At 53.2% G+C, this 20059-nt stretch overlaps 1 protein-coding gene across 5 annotated transcripts in view; it reads left to right on the plus strand.

Annotated features, from left to right (window-relative positions):
• Nucleotides 1-20059, plus strand: part of LOC116957757 (P2X purinoceptor 5-like) — a 39415-nt gene that overhangs the window by 2922 nt on the left and 16434 nt on the right. For 3 of the 5 annotated variants that reach the window (XM_076072740.1, XM_076072741.1, XM_076072742.1), the window contains exons 2-5: nucleotides 4160-6163; nucleotides 10405-10555; nucleotides 11317-11388; nucleotides 16832-16907. In XM_076072740.1, coding sequence (XP_075928855.1) covers nucleotides 6012-6163; nucleotides 10405-10555; nucleotides 11317-11388; nucleotides 16832-16907 — 451 coding nt within the window. In that variant the 5' untranslated portion in view covers nucleotides 4160-6011. The other 2 variants (XM_032980101.2, XM_076072743.1) reach the window with 2 other exon arrangements.

The raw sequence follows: 20059 nt of genomic DNA on the forward strand, positions 1-20059 counted from the left end.
GGTGTGTGTTGATGGTAGCTGGTGCTGTATTGATGGTAGCTGGTGCTGTATTGATGGTAGCTGGTGCTGTATTGATGGTAGCTGGTGCTGTGTTGATGGTAGCTGGTGCTGTGTTGATGGTAGCTGGTGGTGTGTTGATGGTAGCTGGTGGTGTGTGTTGATGGTAGCTGGTGCTGTGTTGATGGTAGCTGGTGGTGTGTGTTGATGGTAGCTGGTGGTGTGTGTTGATGGTAGCTGGTGGTGTGTGTTGATGGTAGCTGGTGGTGTGTGTTGATGGTAGCTGGTGGTGTGTGTTGATGGTAGCTGGTGGTGTGTGTTGATGGTAGCTGGTGGTGTGTGTTGATGGTAGCTGGTGGTGTGTTGATGGTAGCTGGTGCTGTGTGTTGATGGTAGCTGGTGCTGTGTGTTGATGGTAGCTGGTGGTGTGTTGATGGTAGCTGGTGCTGTATTGATGGTAGCTGGTGCTGTGTTGATGGTAGCTGGTGGAGTGTGTTGATGGTAGCTGGTGGAGTGTGTTGATGGTAGCTGGTGGTGTGTGTTGATGGTAGCTGGTGGTGTGTGTTGATGGTAGCTGGTGGTGTGTGTTGATGGTAGCTGGTGGTGTGTTGATGGTAGCTGGTGCTGTGTGTTGATGGTAGCTGGTGGTGTGTGTTGATGGTAGCTGGTGCTGTATTGATGGTAGCTGGTGCTGTATTGATGGTAGCTGGTGGTGTGTGTTGATGGTAGCTGGTGGTGTGTGTTGATGGTAGCTGGTGGTGTGTGTTGATGGTAGCTGGTGGTGTGTGTTGATGGTAGCTGGTGGTGTGTGTTGATGGTAGCTGGTGGTGTGTGTTGATGGTAGCTGGTGGTGTGTGTTGATGGTAGCTGGTGGTGTGTGTTGATGGTAGCTGGTGGTGTGTGTTGATGGTAGCTGGTGGTGTGTGTTGATGGTAGCTGGTGGTGTGTGTTGATGGTAGCTGGTGGTGTGTTGATGGTAGCTGGTGGTGTGTTGATGGTAGCTGGTGGTGTGTGTTGATGGTAGCTGGTGCTGTGTTGATGGTAGCTGGTGGTGTGTGTTGATGGTAGCTGGTGGTGTGTGTTGATGGTAGCTGGTGGTGTGTGTTGATGGTAGCTGGTGGTGTGTGTTGATGGTAGCTGGTGGTGTGTGTTGATGGTAGCTGGTGCTGTGTGTTGATGGTAGCTGGTGCTGTGTGTTCATGGTAGCTGGTGTGTGTTCATGGTAGCTGGTGGTGTGTGTTGATGGTAGCTGGTGGTTTGTGTTGATGGTAGCTGGTGGTGTGTGTTGATGGTAGCTGGTGGTGTGTGTTGATGGTAGCTGGTGGTGTGTGTTGATGGTAGCTGGTGGTGTGTATTGATGGTAGCTGGTGGTGTGTGTTGATGGTAGCTGGTGCTGTGTTGATGGTAGCTGGTGCTGTGTTGATGGTAGCTGGTGGTGTGTTGACGGTAGCTGGTGGTGTGTGTTGATGGTAGCTGGTGGTGTGTCTTGATGGTAGCTGGTGGTGTGTTGATGGTAGCTGGTGGTATGTTGATGGTAGCTGGTGGTGTGTATTGATGGTAGCTGGTGCTGTGTGTTGATGGTAGCTGGTGGTGTGTATTGATGGTAGCTGGTGGTGTGTGTTGATGGTAGCTCGTGGTGTGTGTTGATGGTAGCTGGTGGTGTGTATTGATGGTAGCTGGTGGTGTGTGTTGACGGTAGCTGGTGGTGTGTATTGACGGTAGCTGGTGGTGTGTGTTGACGGTAGCTGGTGGTGTGTTGACGGTAGCTGGTGGTGTGTTGATGGTAGCTGGTGGTGTGTGTTGATGATAGCTGGTGGTGTGTGTTGATGATAGCTGGTGGTGTGTGTTGATGGTAGCTGGTGGTGTGTGTTGATGGTAGCTGGTGGTGTGTTGATGGTAGCTGGTGGTGTGTTGATGGTAGCTGGTGGTGTGTATTGATGGTAGCTGGTGGTGTGTGTTGGTGGTAGCTGGTGCTGTGTGTTGGTGGTAGCTGGTGCTGTGTTGACGGTAGCTGGTGGTGTGTGTTGACGGTAGCTGGTGCTGTATTGATGGTAGCTGGTGGTGTGTGTTGATGGTAGCTGGTGGTGTGTGTTGGTGGTAGCTGGTGCTGTGTTGACGGTAGATGTTGCTGCGTATTGATGGTAGCTGGTGCTGTGTTGATGGTAGCTGGTGCTGTGTTGATGGTAGCTGGTGGTGTGTGCCGATGGTAGCTGGTGGTGTGTGTTGATGGTAGCTGGTGGTGTGTGTTGATGGTAGATGGTGCTGCGTATTGATGGTAGCTGGTGCTGTGTTGATGGTAGCTGGTGCTGTGTTGATGGTAGCTGGTGGTGTGTATTGATGGTAGCTGGTGCTGTGTTGATGGTAGCTGGTGGTGTGTGTTGGTGGTAGCTGGTGCTGTGTTGACGGTAGCTGGTGGTGTGTGTTGACGGTAGCTGGTGCTGTATTGATGGTAGCTGGTGGTGTGTGTTGATGGTAGCTGGTGGTGTTTGTTGGTGGTAGCTGGTGCTGTGTTGACGGTAGATGGTGCTGCGTATTGATGGTAGCTGGTGCTGTGTTGATGGTAGCTGGTGCTGTGTTGATGGTAGCTGGTGGTGTGTGCTGATGGTAGCTGGTGGTGTGTGTTGATGGTAGCTGGTGGTGTGTGTTGATGGTAGCTGGTGGTGTGTGTTGATGGTAGCTGGTGGTTTGTGTTGATGGTAGCTGGTGGTGTGTGTTGATGGTAGCTGGTGGTGTGTGTTGATGGTAGCTGGTGGTGTGTATTGATGGTAGCTGGTGGTATGTTGATGGTAGCTGGTGGTGTGTATTGATGGTAGCTGGTGGTGTGTGTTGATGGTAGCTCGTGGTGTGTGTTGATGGTAGCTGGTGGTGTGTATTGATGGTAGCTGGTGGTGTGTGTTGACGGTAGCTGGTGGTGTGTATTGACGGTAGCTGGTGGTGTGTGTTGACGGTAGCTGGTGGTGTGTTGACGGTAGCTGGTGGTGTGTTGATGGTAGCTGGTGGTGTGTGTTGATGATAGCTGGTGGTGTGTGTTGATGATAGCTGGTGGTGTGTGTTGATGGTAGCTGGTGGTGTGTGTTGATGGTAGCTGGTGGTGTGTTGATGGTAGCTGGTGGTGTGTTGATGGTAGCTGGTGGTGTGTATTGATGGTAGCTGGTGGTGTGTGTTGGTGGTAGCTGGTGCTGTGTGTTGGTGGTAGCTGGTGCTGTGTTGACGGTAGCTGGTGGTGTGTGTTGACGGTAGCTGGTGCTGTATTGATGGTAGCTGGTGGTGTGTGTTGATGGTAGCTGGTGGTGTGTGTTGGTGGTAGCTGGTGCTGTGTTGACGGTAGATGTTGCTGCGTATTGATGGTAGCTGGTGCTGTGTTGATGGTAGCTGGTGCTGTGTTGATGGTAGCTGGTGGTGTGTGCCGATGGTAGCTGGTGGTGTGTGTTGATGGTAGCTGGTGGTGTGTGTTGATGGTAGATGGTGCTGCGTATTGATGGTAGCTGGTGCTGTGTTGATGGTAGCTGGTGGTGTGTATTGATGGTAGCTGGTGCTGTGTTGATGGTAGCTGGTGGTGTGTGTTGGTGGTAGCTGGTGCTGTGTTGACGGTAGCTGGTGGTGTGTGTTGACGGTAGCTGGTGCTGTATTGATGGTAGCTGGTGGTGTGTGTTGATGGTAGCTGGTGGTGTTTGTTGGTGGTAGCTGGTGCTGTGTTGACGGTAGATGGTGCTGCGTATTGATGGTAGCTGGTGCTGTGTTGATGGTAGCTGGTGCTGTGTTGATGGTAGCTGGTGGTGTGTGCTGATGGTAGCTGGTGGTGTGTGTTGATGGTAGCTGGTGGTGTGTGTTGATGGTAGCTGGTGGTGTGTGTTGATGGTAGCTGGTGGTTTGTGTTGATGGTAGCTGGTGGTGTGTGTTGATGGTAGCTGGTGGTGTGTGTTGATGGTAGCTGGTGGTGTGTGTTGATGGTAGCTGGTGGTGTGTGTTGATGGTAGCTGGTGGTGTGTTGATGGTAGCTGGTGGTGTGTGTTGATGGTAGCTGGTGGTGTGTGTTGATGGTAGCTGGTGGTGTGTTGATGGTAGCTGGTGGTGTGTGTTGATGGTAGCTGGTGGTGTGTGTTGATGGTAGCTGGTGGTGTGTTGATGGTAGCTGGTGACCCCCTCTGTGCTCTCCGTGCAGTAACCACGTGTCCCGGCACCGTGGGGCATCAGACGCACCGGGAGATACAACACAGAGCAGCAGGAGCAGCAGCAGCAGCAGGAGCAGCAGCAGGAGCAGCAGCAGCAGGAGCAGCAGCAGCAGCAGGAGCAGCAGCAGCAGGAGCAGCAGCAGCAGGAGCAGCAGCAGTAGCAGCAGCAGCAGGAGCAGCAGCAGGAGCAGCAGGAGCAGCAGCAGCAGCAGGAGCAGCAGCAGCAGCAGGAGCAGCAGCAGCAGCAGGAGCAGCAGCAGGTTGAGGTGTCAGAGCAGCCATCGATCCCCACCGGCAGCTGTGGCAGGAGCCCGCCACGAGCCGCTGCCTCGGGCTCGAGAGGAGCGGACGGAGCCGAAGGAGCGAACTTGAGGAGCTGGCGAGGGACCTGCGGGTGACGTCCTCGAGTCCAGCAGACACCTCGAGACTCAACAACAACACCAACATCGCACACGGGGTCAGGAAACATCTTGGGAAACGTCGTGAAGAATAAGGAAAGGCCTTGGAGACCGGTAAGACGCCTTAATGACTATCGGCGATCTTGAGAATAAGGGAATATTTGTTTTTTTGTAAGTAATAAGATTGAAGGCCGTTAAATCTGAAGGCGAGATCTTGAATTGAGCCTTGCGACGAGGTTGGGCAGCGAGCGAGGCGACGCAAGTCTTGCAGCGACCATCTCCTTCACGGGGCAGGAAGGACCTGAAAGAGGAGGCGGCAGCTCGCTCACCTGTGGAAGCTTCCACGGCGTCGTAGGGCGAGGCGAGGGGTCGCGTGTGGCGAGGCACGCGCCCTGGCATCCGACTCTCTGTTAGGGGGCCGAGGGAAGTCGCTTGAGAGGCCTGTGCTTTTAAGGGCGCTGACATCATCGACCTTCAGCAATCGGACACAATACAAAAAGTAAAGTTTTGCTTCGCACTTTTCTTCGTCTTAAAGTTGTCCAACGCCGCGTGAGAAACGAATTGGTGGCTGTGTGACTTTGAGAGAGAAACCACGTGGACACGAGAGAGCTGAAAGAGCTGATGATGTTGATGTTGTTGTTGGTGGTGGTGGCATAGTGGGACTCGCAAGTGGATTCCGAGTCTTGTTGTCGCCGGTTTCAAATCTGTGGCCCTTTTGAGAACCCGAGACGGGGACTTGGGTTGTTGGAGGTCACTCGTCGATGTTTCGGTCCATGGAGGTTTGGGTGAAATCCGGAGAGCGGAGTATCCAAGTCAACGCTTCTGTGACAGGCGCAAGCAGCTGATGACCAAGGAGGTCCGAGGAACTTGTAAAAGCCCCGGGCGAAGTGTCTGGGACCAACAAGAACCAGAGGATGTGGTGACCGAGAGGAACTGTGAACTGTGAAGGGCGCTACCGAAGTCCGGAGACTGGGCGGGTCCCACGGACCGAGAGGCAGTGAGAAGCAGGAAGGGCCGAGAGGGTGCAGGGGGCTTCACGGAGCACCTTGGAAAGCCCCAGAGGAGCGAGGGAGTTTTAATCCCCGGGAAAGGCAACCTCCGGATAAGCACGGTTGGCTACGTACGGCGCCAACGAAGTTCAACGCACACGCGCACAAAGCCCCCGTGGTGTTGTGAGCACCCGTCCACGTGTGTCCGAGGAGGTGACGGGGACTTGCGAGAGGCAAGAAGGGACCTGGGAAGCCTTGAGGGAAGGCCGAGGAAGGCCAGAAAGGAACCACCGGAGACAAGCAGGTTGGGGGCGCGGAGAAGTCCCAGCGGATCGCGTCATCGGGAGAGGGGGTGGATAGCGAGGGTCCGCGAAGGCCAGAGGTCAGGAGGGCCCGGAGGAGTTGGAAAAAGGGCCCCGGGAAGGCCCAGGGAGGCCTGGCGGCCGTCGAGCAGCATGGGGGAGTCGCTGGACGTGAAGGGTCTCTGCCTCGCCTTCTTCGACTACAAGACGGAGAAGTTTGTGATCGCGCGCAACAAGAAAGTCGGAGTCCTGTACCGCCTCCTGCAGCTCGGGGTCATTGGCTACCTGCTCGGGTACGCGTGCAGGTGTGTGCGTGCAGGTGTGTGCGTGCAGGTGTGTGCGTGTGTGCAGGTGTGTGCGTGTGTTCAGGTGTGTGCGTGTGTGCGTGCAGGTGTGTGCGTGCAGGTGTGTGCAGGTGTGTGCGTGTGTTCAGGTGTGTGCGTGTGTTCAGGTGTGTGCGTGTGTGCAGGTGTGTGCGTGTGTTCAGGTGTGTGCGTGTGTGCAGGTGTGTGCGTGTGTTCAGGTGTGTGCGTGCAGGTGTGTGTGTTCAGGTGTGTGCGTGTAGGTGTGTGCGTGTGCAGATGTGTGCGTGTGTGTGTGCAGGTGTGTGTGTGCATGGGAGGGGTGGGGGAGTGGTAGTGTAGCGGTTAGCGCACTGCGTTACGAATCCTATGACCCGAGTTCAATTTCCGTTCATAGCCGACATCAGTGGCAAATATGTGAAACGGTCGTGGACCCTCCCCTAGGTCTGTTCAGCCTTAAAGGAGAGCCTGTTGCTGTGTTTAAACATAAGCCCTGGAGAGACAAAGGTGGCCGGGCGTGGTGTTGACCGCACACGCCCCTCGTGTGCGGTTCAGGGCTTCAAGCGTGCTCGCGAACAGCACTTGCCCCAACAGTCTATTGAAGACTATCAGGGGGATCTTTGTCTTTCGTAGTGTGTGGCGCGCGGTTAGCGCACTGCGCTCCAAACACTACAACCTGAGTTCGAATCTTGTTCACGGCCAACAATCTAAGCTGGTCGCGGGCCCTCCCCTAGGTTTACTCAGCCTTAAATAAGTACCTGGTACGGTGTGTAACCATCAGCACGGGGGGGGGGGGTAGAAACAAAGCGGCGGGGCGTGGTGCTGGCCACACCTCATGCAAGGGTGCCGTACCGCCCGGCGCTAGCGGCGCTTGACCCCAACAGCCCGTGAAGGCTACACGGGGAATCTTTGCCTGGGGAATCTTTGGCTGCGTTATCCGCTCCGCGTATGAATTTAGAATCCCGAGCGCGTCCCACGCGATGCACGCACACGTGGGCCGGCGGCCTCGTCTGGCCACGGCCGTCTGGGAGGCATCCACGCGGAAGGGGCTCCAGAGATAAATCACGAAAGGGAAATATTCGGCAGCTCCCAAAAAAAGGGGGCGGCTGCAACTGATCGTTTCCATTCATTCATTGACTCGACACTTATCAATAAAAAATATTCGACGCGTTCCGAATGCATTACGAATGCGTTCGGATGTCGTCCGCGACCACCCCCACCCCACCCCCTTCGCATTAGAGAACGATCCGCGGAAGGGGATACTACAGAGCGACTGCTACCTCTGAGATCCCTCCCCCCGCGTCCTGCAAGTGACCTCTGCTCCACTCTGCCGCGAGTCGAATGTCGCGCCACGTGACCGCCACACCGATATTTTTAATTCCCAGGGCTGGAGTGCAGCCACATTAAGTGCAGAACCAAACGATGTGTGATTTGTGTGTGTGTGTCGACTCAGTCTCAAATGAGTACCTGGTGTGATGTGTAGTAAACATCGCTACTGGGGAGACAAAGGCGGTCGGGCGTGGTGCTGATCGCCTACCCCCTCGTGTGCCACAGTGCCGGCCTTCGTAGGTGCTCGCTCACAGCACCTGCCCCTACAGTCTGTTCAGGCTAGACGGGAGATCTGTTTGTGTGTGTGGTGAAGTCGTTGCTGATCCATCAGCAGAGTCGGCATGGCTCTAAGCGACCCTGAAGCTGCCGACGAGACGCTCAGCGTCAAAACTCGCGCAGAGTTTGCAGAAGAGCGTCACTCCCGGCACGCCGCCTGGCTGACGGGATGTGGCCAACAGAACATGATTGATTTGGTTACGTAGACACATTTATTGACACACAAAACAAAGATCCCCCGTGTAGCCTTTAAAACACTTTTGGGGCAAGTGCTTTAAATGCCGGCACGGCACACCCGACCGCCTTTGTCTCTCCCCCCCCAGCGCTGCTATTTTACACACCGCACCCAGGTATATACTGTACTCATTTGAGACCGAGCCGACCTAGGGGAAGCCCAAGACCGGTTCAGATAATCGTCACCGGTGTTGGTGGCCGTGAGCGGGAATCGAACTCGGGTGGGCCGGGTTGGCAGCGCAGCGTAGCGCTAACCGCTGCGCCACCGCTCCCCGCGGTGTCTCACGGGGGCCGCGTCCACGCGATCTGTCGGTGACTCACGCGACCCCCACCCCCAGTGCGGTGGGCAGTGAGCACGGCTCGGATGAGCTCCGCTCCCAGCTGAGCCAGCACCCTCTCGCACTCGGCGTCTCCCCCCTACACACAGACAAAGGTCCCCCGTGTAGCCTTCACACACTGTTGGGGCAAGTGCTGTTAGCGAGCAGCAACGCCTTTCAAGGCCGGCACTGTGGGCACGCGAGGGGGTGGGTGGTCGGAGCCACGCCCGGCCGCCTTTGTCTCCACAGCGGCGATCTTTACTACACACCGCACCAGGTACATATTTAAGGCTGAATCGACCTAGGGGAGGCCCAGGACCAATTCAGACAATCGTCGCCGGCGTTGGCCGTGAGTGAGAATCGAACTCGGCTCGCCCGGGTTCGTAGCGCAGCGTAGCGCTAACCACTGCGCCACCGCTCCCCCACAGCCCTCTCACGCCCCCCCCTCCCCCGTAACAAGAGCCCTGCTATCAATTCACACCCCTCGCTCAGTTCAAATAAACTCCGCGGTTAAAGACGATACAAAAAAGTATATAAATACATACTCTATGTATATAACTGACATTAAACCGATTGGCATATATAGCGCATGCGGAAGGCGCGTTGCCCGAAACGTCCCGTATTGTGACGTCTTTGGGGGGCGGTCACGGTCGACATTTGACCTCGCGCTGGTCTGTGGCCCCAGCTGCGTTGCGTCTGCACGTGACGATGATCATCTTTATTTAGACTGCAGAAGGAATCCGATGATCTGTAAAGCTCTTTTTCACAGACGTCGCATCATGATGATTATCAGTAGTAGTGTTATCAGCGTTACGACGAACGGTAGTCCCCAGTGAAGCCACGTAGGCCTTACCGACCAATAATATCCATAATATTACATCAACGTACCATTTTATAGATGTATAATTATGGATAATGGTACGTGGATATATTATATAATATATAATAGTATGTACAGGGTGCTTCAAAACAATGTTAACACTTCCGAGAATTTGCAAAGATACCGCAAGAAACGTGTTGCGGCCTCTGGACTCTGGAGATCACCTGGAGAAGATCCCAGGCACGCGTTGACAACGATGACGAACAAGTGGGAGACTCTTTCACTTCTTGAAGCTATTAAACATTGCATTTGTTATCACGTTACAGTGTAGTATGATCCGTTGTTTTCCCATTAAAAACGATAGTCCCATGTAAGTGTCAACATTTTTTTGAAGCACCCTGTCTAATTATTCTGGATAACGGTTACGTTGATGACTCCCTTGTAGCGCCGACTCCACTGGCGCTGCTCGCTTGCCCATGAGCGACGCATCCCGAGCGCTAAGCGAGGTCTGCCCGTACTGTACTGGATTTGATTATTCGCATTCAGCGAAGGTGGCGCTGGAAAACTCGTCTGTACAGTACGGTACTGTATATGCAGATTTATCTCTTACGCCCCGCCCCCTTTCTCTTGAGGCGGGGTTAGTCGGGTTGGGCGGGGTTGGTCGGGTTGGGCAGGGTCGGTCGGGTTGGGCGGGGTCGGTCGGAGTGGGCGGGATCAGTCAGTCGGTGTGGGCGGGGTCGGTCGGGGTGGGCGGGGTCGGTCGGGTTGGGCGGGGTCGGTCGGAGTGGGCGGGGTCGGTCGGGTTGGGCGGGGTCGGTCGGGTTGGGCGGGGTCGGTCGGGTTGGGCGGGGTCAGTCAGGGTGGGCGGGGTCGGTCGGAGTGGGCGGGGTCGGTCGGGGTGGGCGGGGTCGGTCGGGTTGGGCGGGGTCGGTCGGAGTGGGCGGGGGTCAGTCGGGTTGGGCGGGGTCAGTCAGGGTGGGCGGGGTCGGTTGGAGTGGGCAGGGTCGGTCGGGGTGGGCGGGGTCGGTCGGAGTGGGCGGGGGTCAGTCGGGTTGGGCGGGGTCAGTCAGGGTGGGCGGGGTCGGTCGAAGTGGGCGGGGTCGGTCGGAGTGGGCGGGATCAGTCAGTCGGTGTGGGCGGGGTCGGTCAGTGTGGGCGGGATCAGTCAGGGTGTACTACCAACAAGACGATGGGGGGGCAGCAGCAGCAGCAGGAGGATGCTGATGCGCATGATAGAGGTGGGGAGTGTGGGCGTCTCGCCGCTCTAGGTGGGTGTTTGTGGTGAAGCGCGGCTACCAGGAGTGGGACTCGGCCCTGGAGAGTTCCGTCATCACCAAGCTCAAGGGCGTCACGCTCGTCAACGCCTCCGAGGGGGGCACGCGCGTCTGGGACGTGGCCGACTACGTCATCCCCCCGCAGGTGAGGGCCGACGTCTCCGCGACGTTTCGGGTAATGGCCCTTCATAGCACGTGAAAGAACTCAAAGCGCACACATTTGCAATTACTAATAATTTACTAAAACTAAGCTATTCTTATAAGGCCCCACTGAGCTATGTAGCTCTTCAGAAGCGACCTGGCTGTCACAATTGATAGCTCACCAAAGTGGCGGCTTATCACGTGGAGATTGCTAGCAGCTGCCAAATATTCTAAACGCGTGGTGATGTTGATTCTAAATGTAGAGGAAAACCGGGAGGAAAATCCACGGGGAGAGAGACACAAACTCCAAATATACAGCAGCAGCAGCAGGCGTCAGGGTCGGGATGGAACCCACGGCCTCCTGCGTACCAGGCGAGGGAGTCAACATCTCCTAGGCGAGGTAGTTAACATATCGCAATTCTTCCAGGGATCTCCGTGCGCCACTTGCATACAACTAACTCACAGCCACAAGTCGCTTTTATCTTTATATTTTAAACGACAGGTAGTATGTAAATTCATATTTTTCTCATTCGGAATTTTCGAATTGTACGCTTGGCTATTAAGGCGACGGTGGCGCTTACGGAGTGGAACATTTGTGCCCAGAAAGGCGCCACACTTTGCATACAGCGTGACTTGATTAACATGCGATAGACACGCGATCGACAAGTGATTGACCTGTAAATGACACGTGATTGACATGTGATTGACACGTGATTGACATGTGATTGACACGTGACGTTGTCTCCGACTGCCCCTGTACCCCAGGGAGAGAATGTGTTCTTCGTGGTCACGAACCTCATCGTGACTCCCCTGCAAAGACAAAGCAAGTGCCCCGAGGTGAGCGAGCCACCACCAACAACAACAACAGTAGCCGCCGTTCACAACTGACTGGCGGTGACGTCACCACGGCGCTTGTGCCAGGCTAGGTGCTCCCAGATGCCATGGGTGGACTGGCTGAAATGACTGGCAGATGCACCACCTGTGCTCCCCACTGTGCTGGCGACTACCTCCAACTGCCCAGCGGCGTCCTTCACGAGCCTCCTCAATAGAGGCCGATCTTGACGCCGCTGGTGCCAGTCATCGGCAAGTCCACTCAGCTCCACATCCTCCTCTACCATGCGGGCTACGTGACCCAGCCAGCGCAGCCTTGCCTGCCGGAGGAGCTCACCGATAGGACTGTGTCCAGATCTTTCAAAGATCTGTGAGCTCCTCACACAATCCAGTCTGGTTAAACTCAGGATGGATCGTAGGCAGGCCAGCCTGAATGTTATAAACCCGCGCATGTTTCGCAAGCGTAGAGACTGTGGCTGAGAAAACCCGGAGATTTGTCGGGAGCGATAGGCCAGGTAGCTCCCACACAGCTGACGAAAAGACAATGCCGCTCGGCTGACGTGGAGTCGGACCTCCGCTGCCAAACCCGAATTGGTTGAGGGTGCAATGGTCGGCACACTTTGCTTGCAATCCAGAGGTAACGAGTTTGATTCCATCTCCCCCTGCAGGCTAAATGGATAGAGTGTGGCTGGAGGCGGCCACACGTCCATACAGGTGGACGAGGCAGTCGCCTAGGGCGCTAAGTTCAGTCGGGCGCCAAATTCGAGGGAAAAAAAAGACAAATTAAAAAAATACAAATTAAACAACAAAGTTGTCTTTTGATTTAAAGCTTTCGTGACTGCAGTAATTCATATTCTTAGTTTTTTCGGTAAAGTCACGTTGAAGAGAAACAACAAAATAATAAAATATATATAAAACAATAAAAAAATTCTCACGACGTTTCGACCATAACTCAAACGGTCATCTTCAGGTGTGTTGGTTTGCATAAATGTATTTTTAAATGGCGCATTTATTTATTTAAAAAACGTTAGCGTCACGCGCAGCGATTTGGCAGTTTACCCAGGACTAGTCCATCTATATTTTGAAAAGAGGAGGGGGGAGACGAAATTTTTTATAATGTATGCTGTCTGAAAGCCACTGTAAGCGTGAACAATCAATTAAGAACTGAAATGGTTTATCAAATCTTTCCAATGATTGCTAAGATAGAATCCATCTTCTCGGTTGAAATTGTCTCTGTGCTTGTATATGTGGATATCAAAAAAGATCTCCAAAATCTTGAATAAACACAAGATCCAGGTCCGTTTCAACACATTACATAAAATCCGTTATCTGGTTCTGTCTGTAAAAGATGTGATTCCGGACATACAATACCCTGGTGTCTACAAACTAAGTTGCCTCTGTGGTAGTAGTTACATTGGAGAAACCAAACGCCATGTCTCGGACCGCATTCGTGAACACAAAGCAGACCTTAAACACGGTAGGACCAACACCTCGGCCGTAGCAGATCATTGTTCTAATTCAGTAGGCTCACATGCCATTGACTTTTCCAAGACAGAGGTTCTTTGTAAGCCATCTGGCTTCCATGAGAGATTCGTTCATGAGGCTATCCACATATACAAGCACAGAGACAATTTCAACCGAGAAGATGGATTCTATCTTAGCAATCATTGGAAAGATTTGATAAACCATTTCAGTTCTTAATTGATTGTTCACGCTTACAGTGGCTTTCAGACAGCATACATTATAAAAAATTTCGTCTCCCCCCTCCTCTTTTCAAAATATAGATGGACTAGTCCTGGGTAAACTGCCAAATCGCTGCGCGTGACGCTAACGTTTTTTATAAATAAATAAATGCGCCGTTTAAAAATAAATTCATGCAAACCAACACACCTGAAGATGACCGTTTGAGTTATGGTCGAAACGTCGTGATAATTTTTTTATTGTTTTACATATATTTTATTATTTTGTTGTTTCTCTTCAACGTGACTTTACCGAAAAAACTAAGAATATGAATAACAAAGTTGTCATTACTTCATTTCCCGTGCACGTACAGAGCGAATACGAATTATACTGTAATTCTATTCTCAACTACTAGTTCTGTGAATCTATTGGTTGGGCAGACGGACAGGTGGACAAACTGAATAATTATACCTCTTTTCTCTCCACCTGAAGAAGACCGCTTGTGTTGCGATCGAAACGTCGTGCATTTTTTTGCTTTTCATTTAGATTTTTGTTTTTTTTTATCTACGTGACTTTACCGAAAGAACCAAGAATATAATTACGCCTCTGTTTAAAAAAAAGCACTTACAAAAACATTAAACGGAAAATAGGCCAAAAAGTTTCCCAGTTTACCAAAAGCCTCAGCCGAGATCTGCCCGTGGGGGTTTGGGGTTGCTGATGTCACGGCTCGCCCTAGCACGCCAGCCGCACATCTGTCAACCCACACGGTTTACCCCGTAATTCCTGGACAGAGAAATTGAGTGTTTCAGGTCCATACGGCGTACAGCCGTTTCAATACGGGCACAAAATAATGTGTCTGTGTTTCTCCCTCGTGATGGGACTTTGTAGGATGAACGTTGAAATTTATAAGGGTGACCAATAAGGTCTGAGTTGGTCTGTAACAAGGTAGGGCACTGGTAAGGGTTGTCACTTTCTGGCAGCAGCTCGTCTAGGGCCGCCCCTGGGTGTGGGTGAGGTCCACCTCGAGCAGCTTGTTAGGGGCTCTCTAGAGGAGGAGGCCCTTCCGGGAGCAGTGACAGGAACAGGTAATTGCGGGGCTGTACCTTTAGCCATCTGTATTTGGACCATTCAAGAGCGAAACAGGAGGAGGATTTCTCCACAACTCTGGCTGTCGCCTGATGAAGCTGCTGGTTGTTGTTGTTGTTGTAAATTACCGTCGAAACGTCACGGTAATCGAATTGTCAATGAGGTAGTGGGTTTACTCTCCAACACACCGTGTGTGTGCTGATGAGCACGTTTTGTTTACGTGACAAATCTTCCTAATTGGCTGTGTCGGGTGGTGCCCGGTTTAACGATGCGTTTATATTGATGTGATCTAACCCTCCTAAGACGACTACTGCGAGTTAAAATAGATCACCCTCCCCTCCGCTCCCCCCCAGCCCCCCATACACCAGACACGTTGAGGAGTCAGTGGCACCCCTCGGCCTGATTGGCAGTAATCGGTGTCCCGTGAGCCCTGCCACTTGTCAGCGGCGCGACACCGCGGGACACGCCGCTCGCAACCTGCAGCCGGAGCGGAGTTTCCCCGGCGCACCACACGCACACACGCACAACACACACACGCACCACACACACATATACCACACACACCGCAAACACGCACACCACACGCACACACGCACAACACACACACGCACCACACACATGCACCACACACACACTACACACACCACACACACGCACCACACACCACACACACGTACACACCATACACACTACACACACACCACACACACCACACACACGCACCACACACACACACTACACACACGCACCACACACACCACACACGCACCACACACGCACCACACACACCACACACGCACCACACACGCACCACACAGGCACAAAACAACAAAGGCAAAGGTCCCCTATATAGCCTTAACAGACTGTAGGGGCAAGTGCTGTTAGCGAGTAGCACCGATGAAGGCCGGAACGGCACACGAGGGGGTGTGTGGCCAGCACCACGCCCGGCCACCTTTGTCTCCCCAGTGGCGATGTTTACTACACACCGCACCAGGTACATTTGCGGCCGAGTCGACTTAGGGGAGGCTGAGCACCCGATCAGATCATCGTCACTGGGGTTGGTGACCGTGAGCGGGAATCGAACTCGGGTCGCCAAGGTTCGTAGCGCAGCGCTCACCGCTGCGCCACCACTCCCCAGAGCATGGCAGACCAGACGTAGGTGCAGCAGGTAGAGTACACCTACAGCGCCGTCCTCTGTGTACACCGTAAACAACACGAACACTTTTGTCAAGAACACCGCGTTTGGCATTAAACGATTTTAGTAAAAACGTACACAATCGGTGACGTTTCGGGCAATGGGCCTTCTTCACAGCACATAGGCCAGAGAGGTAGAGAGGGTTGCTTTGTGCAGAGCTGCCAACGCAGTATCACCAAAGTAGAGAGTGACACACCTATACTGTAAAGTAGAGAGTGACACACCTGTACTGTAGAGAGTGACACACCTGTACTGTAGAGAGTGACACACCTGTACTGTAAAGTAGAGAGTGACACACCTGTACTGTAAAGTAGAGAGTGACACACCTGTACTGTAGAGAGTGACAAACCTATACTGTAGAGAGTGACACACCTGTACTGTAAAGTAGAGAGTGACACACCTGTACTGTAAAGTAGAGAGTGACACACCTGTACTGTAGAGAGTGACACACCTGTACTGTAAAGTAGAGATTGACACACCTGTACTGTAGAGAGTGACACACCTGTACTGTAAAGTAGAGAGTGACACACCTGTACTGTAAAGTAGAGAGTGACACACCTGTACTGTAGAGAGTGACACACCTGTACTGTAGAGAGTGACACACCTGTACTGTAAAGTAGAGAGTGACACACCTGTACTGTAAAGTAGAGAGTGACACACCTGTACTGTAGAGAGTGACACACTTGCACTGTAAAGTAGAGAGTGACACACCTGTACTGTAGAGAGTGACACACCTGTACTGTAGAGAGTGACACACCTGTACTGTAAAGTAGAGAGTGACACACCTATACTGTAGAGAGTGACACACCTGTACTGTAAAGTAGAGAGTGACACACCTGTACTGTAAAGTAGAGAGTGACACACCTGTACTGTAAAGTAGAGAGTGACACACCTGTACTGTAGAGAGTGACACACCTGTACTGTAGAGAGTGACACACCTGTACTGTAAAGTAGAGAGTGACACACCTGTACTGTAAAGTACAGAGTGACACACCTGTACTGTAGAGAGTGACACACCTGTACTGTAGAGAGTGACACACCTGTACTGTAAAGTAGAGAGTGACACACCTATACTGTAGAGAGTGACACACCTATACTGTAAAGTAGGGAGTGACACACCTGTACTGTAATGTAGAGTGACACACCTGTACTGTAGAGAGTGACACACCTTTACTGTAGAGAGTGACACACCTGTACTGTAGAGAGTGACACACCTGTACTGTAAAGTAGAGAGTGACACACGTGTACTGTAGAGAGTGACACACCTGTACTGTAAAGTAGAGAGTGACACACGTGTACTGCATTACACACACTTGGCCAGGCATAGGTATGCCCACAGCCCGGACAAATGTACTCTGTATAAAGGAGGGCGGCCTCCATCAAACGCACAGCGTAACATTATTAATAATTGTGATTCATTATTGTTATTCATTATATTATTATTGTTGTTATTTTCACGCCACAATTCCCGCTCGCCACGTCTGGCAGCACCCCAAGATCCCCGGGGCGCAGTGCACGGAGGACAAGGAATGCCCAGCTGGGGAGCCACTCTCCACGGGCAACGGTGCGCTCACCTGTTCACACACACACACACACACCTGTACACACACACCTGTACACACACCTGTACATACACACACACCTGTACACACACCTGTACACACACCTGTACACAACAACAACAACAACCGCCATTCGCCACTAAGTGGCGGTGACGTCACCACGACGCTTGTGCCAGGCTATGTGCACCCTGAGGCCACGTGAAGTGTCGAACGCCCGCTGGCAGGAGGTCACGGGGCAGACCCAGGTGCCACGGGTCGACTGAGATGACTGGCTGATGCACCACCTGTGCCCCCTACTGTGCCAACCTGCTGTGCTTTAGCCACCCGGCGCTCCGCTCGCTGTTGTGAGCGTCGCTCCTCCGCCCTCCGTTGTTGTTGGAGGGCGACTGCCTCCAACTGCCCAGTAGCATCCTTCACGAGCCTCCTCCACAGAGGCCGATCTTGACACCGCTGGTACCAGTCATCGGCAAGTCCACTCAGCTCCACGTCCTCCTGTACCACATCACTCCATCTCTTCTCTAGCCCGTGCCGCGCCCGCTTAGCCCCCTCAATCCGGCCAAACAAAAGCTGTTTCGGCATGCGGTGGCTGGGCATGCGGGCTACATGACCCAGCCATCGCAGCCTTGCCTGCCGGAGGAGCTCACCGATGGGACCCTGCCCAGATCTTTCAAGGATTTGTGAGCTCCTCACACAATCCAGTCTGGTTAAACCCAGGATGGATCGTAGGCAGGCCAGCCTAAATGTTTCTAACCGGCGAAGATGTTCCATTAGGGGGGTCCACGTTTCGCAAGCGTAGAGAAGGGAGGGAATGACCGTGGCCGAGAAGACCTGAAGCTTAGTGCGGAGCGACAGACCAGGTAGCTTCCACACAGCGTTACGCAACCGATGAAAAGATATTGCCGCTCGACTGATTCGGAGTGAGACCTCTGCTGTTAAACTGGAGCCAGTCATAAGCACACTGCCCAGGTATGGGAAACTCTCCACTCTCTCCACAACTGCCCCATCACCGATTGGGAGTTGTGGGGGTGGAGTGTCCGATGGTACAAAATACCCAGGCAGGTGCTTAGTTTTGGTGGGGCTGATGGTAAGGCCCCACCTCTTAGTGGCACGCTCCAGTCTCAGCAGCAGCGTCTCCAACGCCTCCTCTGACTGAGCAGCTATTACCAAATCATCAGCATACATAACGTGGTTGAGCAATAGGGAGCCATCCCTTGACCGCACCCGGGCATCGATTAGCCTCCCATTATATCTGTACCATATGGAGATTCCCCCGGTACAGCTATTGAAGGCTTCACGAACTACGTGGTCAAAATAGATGTTAAATAATGTGGGAGCCAGAGGACATCCCTGTCGCACCCCAAGGTGTACAGGGAATGGCTCTGACTCCCGGCCACGTAGTTTTACCCGGGCCCGCTCACCATCATGAAGGTCCTTAATGATCGTGAGCAGAGGGTCAGGTACTCCAAAAGCACGAAGAACGACCCAGAGCCCAGGCCTACTGATGGTATCATAGGCCTTGACCAGGTCAATAAAGCAGAGATGTAGGTCTTGTTGGAATTCCCTACACCTCTGCTGTAGCAGACGGACAGAAAATATGGCATCTGTGCAGGACCGCCCTTTCCTGAAACCGCATTGGGGCTCCGCAAGCCTCTCCTCAGCGTGCCTAGCAAGGCGATGCTGAATAATCCTTGCCAGGACCTTTCCCGGCACACTGAGGAGTGAGATGCCCCTGTAGTTGTTACAGTCTGTGCGGTCCCCCTTCTTAAAAAGGGGGACCACTAGGGCATCCTTCCAATCCTGCGGAACCCGTCCAGTGGTCCAGACTGTTGTTATGATGTCATATAGGGCAGTCTGTGCACAAACGCCACCCTCCCTCAGCATTTCGCTTGGGAGATCATCTCTGCCCGCTGCCTTTCCTGGTCTCAGACTCCGGATCGCCTTCAATACTTCCTCAGCAGATGGCACCTCAGCCAGCCACTCACAGGGGGTGACTTCATCCAATATTTGAGGCACCGCAGCCTCAGCAGGGTCATCCTCACTTTGTGCCACGATGTTTTCCTGGCTGAGGGATTTTCCCTCCCCCAGGACCTCACAGAAATGCTCAGCAAATCTGCAAACCTGTTCCTGGGGGTCGGAAATTGGATCACCGTTTTTTCCCCTAATGATGGTAATAGGTGTGGCGCTGCAGGTTACTTTTTTGATGGAGTTAAATAGAGATTTGTGATCACGGGCCACTGAGGCAGACTCCATCTCCTCAGCAACCCGCGGCCACCACCCATCCTTGCAGCGCCTCACGGCTCTCCGAACCTCCGAGCGAAGGCTGCGGTAAGCCTCCTCATTCTCTGACGTAGGATTCTATAGCCGATGACAGTGGGCCTGTCGCTTTTTCTCAACCATCCTGAACAACTCCTCTGTCATCCAGGGTGTCTGGGGAGGTCTGGACCACGTACCCAAAGCAGCCATTGCAGCTGCATGAGTCACAGTCCTAAACCTCGCCCATTTACCCTCGACATCAGGAGGAGTCGGGGACGATGCCAATCCCAGCCGCAAGCGATGATGAAATTCTCGCTTGCAACTTTCATCAGATAACTGAGACCAGGCCACTTTAGGTTGGAATGGGGTCCTGGGTGTACACCCACCACCGGAGTGGAAGAATGGCAGGCGCATCTTACAGATGACTAGTCGATGGTCAGAGGGCAGATCAGCTCCACGGTAGGTCCTGGTGTCAAGGACATGGGCTCGCATTCGCTGGTTCGTCACTGTGTAGTCCAGCAGATGTTCTTGCTTGGACCCGGCATGCATCCATGATGTTATGTGGATGCGCCGATGCCGGAACAGCGTGTTGGTAATTACAAGCCCATGGGCTGCACAAAAATCTAGCAGCCTCCTACCGTTGTTATTGAGCTGATCTGTACACACACACACACCTGTACATACACACCTGTACACACGCACACACACACCTGTACACACACACACCTGTACACACACACACCTGTACATATACACACACACTTGTACATTCACCTGTTAACACACCTGTACACAAAGAGAAAGATCCCCCATATAGCCTAACAGACTGTAGGGGCAAGTGCTGTTAGCGAGCACCTATGAAGGCCGGAACGGTACACGAGGGGGTGGGTGGCCAGCACCA

The sequence above is a fragment of the Petromyzon marinus genome, chromosome 38 (assembly GCF_048934315.1).
Source record: "Petromyzon marinus isolate PM22_M1 ecotype Great Lakes invasive population chromosome 38, UKy_Petmar_22M1.pri1.0, whole genome shotgun sequence".
In the NCBI taxonomy this organism is placed as follows: domain Eukaryota; kingdom Metazoa; phylum Chordata; class Hyperoartia; order Petromyzontiformes; family Petromyzontidae; genus Petromyzon; species Petromyzon marinus.